This window comes from Styela clava, chromosome 11, assembly GCF_964204865.1.
Source record: "Styela clava chromosome 11, kaStyClav1.hap1.2, whole genome shotgun sequence".
Taxonomy (NCBI): Eukaryota; Metazoa; Chordata; class Ascidiacea; order Stolidobranchia; family Styelidae; genus Styela; species Styela clava.
This window is the reverse complement of record NC_135260.1, coordinates 12754898-12758691: the sequence shown is the minus strand read 5'-3', so window position 1 is coordinate 12758691 and position 3794 is coordinate 12754898. Positions and strand designations below refer to the sequence as shown.

The 3794-nt window shown below is 32.7% G+C and overlaps 1 protein-coding gene across 1 annotated transcript; it reads left to right on the top strand.

Annotated features, from left to right (window-relative positions):
* On the top strand, positions 1–2845 carry LOC120347912 (carbohydrate sulfotransferase 10-like). Its single transcript, XM_078118038.1, has 4 exons — positions 1–125; positions 1023–1101; positions 1168–1307; positions 2150–2845. The coding sequence occupies exons 1-4, from the start codon at positions 33–35 to the stop codon at positions 2843–2845; spliced, it is 1008 nt and encodes a 335-aa protein (XP_077974164.1). The 5' UTR covers positions 1–32.
* Positions 2846–3794: the final 949 nt, after the last annotated feature.

The window sequence follows — 3794 nt, the reverse complement described above, 5'->3', positions numbered from 1 at the left end:
CATATTTTCTAGGAAATTTTGTGCAAAAAGTTATGGGACTACGTGCACATAAAGTGTTACTGATTACTGCTGCACTTCTTTTGGGGTTATACTTGATCGGACGAACTTTTCAACGGATACAGAAGGTATTCTGAGATTTTTTCTCCGCAAATAGTAGAGCACTCAATTCAAAATATGACGTACCCAAAGACTGAACGAGACTTTCAAAAGTTTCTGCATTTTATTTTCCTTCCTCAGTCTTACGAAATACGCAAAAATTCATCCAAACTTTTACTGTTTTTTTTTATTTTATTTCAATCTATGGGCGCAAATTTATATGAGATTTAGGAAACACCTTCACACAATATTTATTCAAAATTTGGCTCAAATGTTACTGATAGTCAGTTGCGGCAGCCAGTTGATCTTGAAAATAAGCAATAGCAACAATACTCCAAATTAGGTGTTCTGAGTAATTTTCAGGAATTCGTTTACTTTGTAATAAAATGTATGCTAAACTTTGAATGCAAATATATTGAGTGTAGATCGTTTTTTTTTCGCCATTCATTGGTTAACAAGTCCGGCACTGTATAAAAAAAAATTTCGTTCTCTTGCTTTTTTTTTCTGATATATATACCAAAATCATGTCACTAAAGTAGGTGTTACAGTAACGTAAGAATAGAACTCGTTGAATGTTAACATAAATTATCTCACTCTTTACTGCCATTAAAAATCAATATTTTTGCAGCGATTATGACTTTTAAGATTTGCCATAACCATAAGCTATACGAATCACCATTTCTGGTTTGCCTACAAGCATTATAGTGCACTGTACACACACAGTGTTTGAGAACGATAATAGTCATTCAAATATCCCTGAACCAACAGATAATAGAGAAGATGGTTTAATGCTCGTCAATAATAATTATTCTCCGGAATAAAAAACAAATATTATCTGATACAAATAAATAACTACTAATTTATGATAATTTTATTGTGATATAGATTCATTTCATTAAAGAAATCACATTTTATATAATATACAGAGAATCGAGAGTGGTACCCCGGAGAGATATGAAATCTACAGGTCCCAGCTCGACCATAATTCCACCACATATCAAGCAGGTATTTGCATCATGCTTTATATAATATAAGAGCCTTGCACTTACTTAAAAAAGTTTTTTTTTCAAGAGGGAAGTATGAAGTTTCGTCGTGAAATGATGCTCAGTGCTTGTCGTAAATATTCGAAAAATAGGCCATCCTCTTCTGAAGAGACGTATGTAAAAAATCCATTCCTAAAGACAAGCTTATTCTTTTCTGACGAGTTTAAGGTGAGACATTTACAAAATATCGAAGTATTAACAGGTCTGTTTTGCACAAAACTTAATGTTAACTACTAATACAGTGTTTTGCATTAGGAACTACTGTTCTCGAACAATGTATCTAAGAGTTATTTATAATATTAATATCTAGTCTGATAATTGCCACTTTAATTATTGCGTACTGATTATTGATACTGATACACTTTTGGAAAAATAATATCCTATAAACATAAAGATGCTTGGAATTTAAACGACAAAACATAAACTATTTCTTTGCCATCGCTAGTAGCAGCAAGGTGTGATCAGAGGACTCATTCGAAATTAGGGCCTTCGTTAACAACATAATATTTACATTTTATTCTTATGCAATATGATTTCATTTATTTCTTCTAACTAAGTTTTTCTTTCTAGTTAAAATGTGTATTCTATTGCAAGTTATTTCAAATTCTATCTTATTTTGCATCCAATTTCATGTAAAATATGTCATTGGACTGACGAATTTGCTTAGCCATTAAGACGTCTTGCAAGTATGCTCTATTTTTGAAAACAAAAACGGCTTTTCATTTTTCTCCACTTATAAACTGAAATTTTACCTTTACTTTGTGTCCTATAAATCGGGGGGTAACATTTTCAAGGCTTCTATTATACTATGTATAATGATCAAATAATAATAAAACAAATATATAAGTTGATATTGAAATATAAATATTTAATAAACAAATTATGAGAATTTAACAAAAGAAATAATAATAATAAATAAATTGATCGACAAGGAAAAACATTTTACGGAAAATTACTCCTTGCTATAAGTACGGTATGTCACCATTTGGAAAGAAATGTAATGTTTGAAGGTTCTATTCTGTCAAATACCAAAATGTGCCACGCGCAGTCAAGCGAAGTTTCTGGCAGCAGCAGACGACCTCATCAAAGAGTCAGAAATGGATACTGTTACAGAAATTCGAGCTACTTCACTCATAGAAAAACATCTTTCTGCAAGACGCATACGAAATATCGACGAGATTGCTCGAAGAATGAGTACATACAGCAAAGTTGTCATTGTTCGAGAACCATTTAGTCGCCTGCTTTCTGCATATCGTAACAAACTGGAGAACAATAAAAGAGGTGATGGTTACGCTGGTGCAGCTAAAAACATTCACAAAAAATATGGCGGAGGGCACGGAGAAGAAATGGACGGTGCACCTGTTATAACATTGAATGATTTCGTTTCGTATTTGGTAGACCCCAAGTCGAATGCGCAACTAGACCAACACTGGAATTATTTCCATAGACTGTGTTCCCCATGTGAAATCCAATACGACTATATTGTTCATGTAGACACTATTGATGACGATATGGCCTTTATAATAAATAAATTTGGATTCAAAAATCTGACTTTTCCACCTTCTTTCAACAGTTTCACTGACAATGCTAAGGTGCAGAAATATTTTGCCGACGTATCCCCAAATTTAGTGGAATCACTCTATCAAACTTATAAAAAGGATTATGAACTATTTGGATTTATGAAACCTTCCGAATTTCAACGATAAAAACAAGTAATCACCTAGGTAGGCTAATGTGCCCAAATGTTGTAGTGAGTGGCAGCAGCTGGATTTTTTTATTCGTTTCGACACCAAAAATAAGAAAGAGATGAAACTAACGTTTTCGCATTTGCCAGTTTTTGCGTCTTGACTGCTATTTCAGTTTACTATCGAAACGAAACACCCTGTGATTGAGTATCTGATAATGCAAATTCTCATTGAATTTATCATCAATGTAGATATTACGCAAGTAATGCTCAAAATATGTGTCTAAATCTATATGCGTTTCTTTATTTTAGTCCAATTCTAGAATATCCGTCTCATTAATAGTTTATTACGGTAAGTTAATCTACCGGTACTGTTTTTTTTTTACAAATTTCATGATCGTTTTCTACCCGTCGTATTTTATTTGCTTTATTGCAGACATTTTAATAGCATGCCGGAATTGTTTGCAATAGAGTCTTCGCTGTAAACTTATAGAGTCTGGTAATTTCTCTCTTTGTATTTGGTATACAAGTCTTCAAAAGTTCATTCGTTATGCATATTTTCGTGCGTATTGTTTGCCTTTTTTTAATTTTACATTTTGCCTTTTCCACAATGCCCTTTTTTTAGATTTTTTTTATTTTGGCCTCCTCCCATTTTATGTTTTACAATGAATTTATCCGAGATAGTCGTTGCATATTTTGGTTAATCTGCGTAAAGTTTCAAATATATTTACTGTCGAAACTATTGGTATTCAGTAGTTGTGCTTCATCCAGTTAATTCCCATACCATGCAACCTGTATCTGCGTTGTAAGTGTCGCTACATGAAGACCTCACTAGGTCCTTCGCGGCTCCTGTCACATGATTAACAAAATTAGTATATTTATTTGCTGTATATATCAGTTTTCTAAATACTTGTGTGTTGTGATGACAAGTAAACGATTGATTGATTGAATAGGGTCAAATATTAAACAGT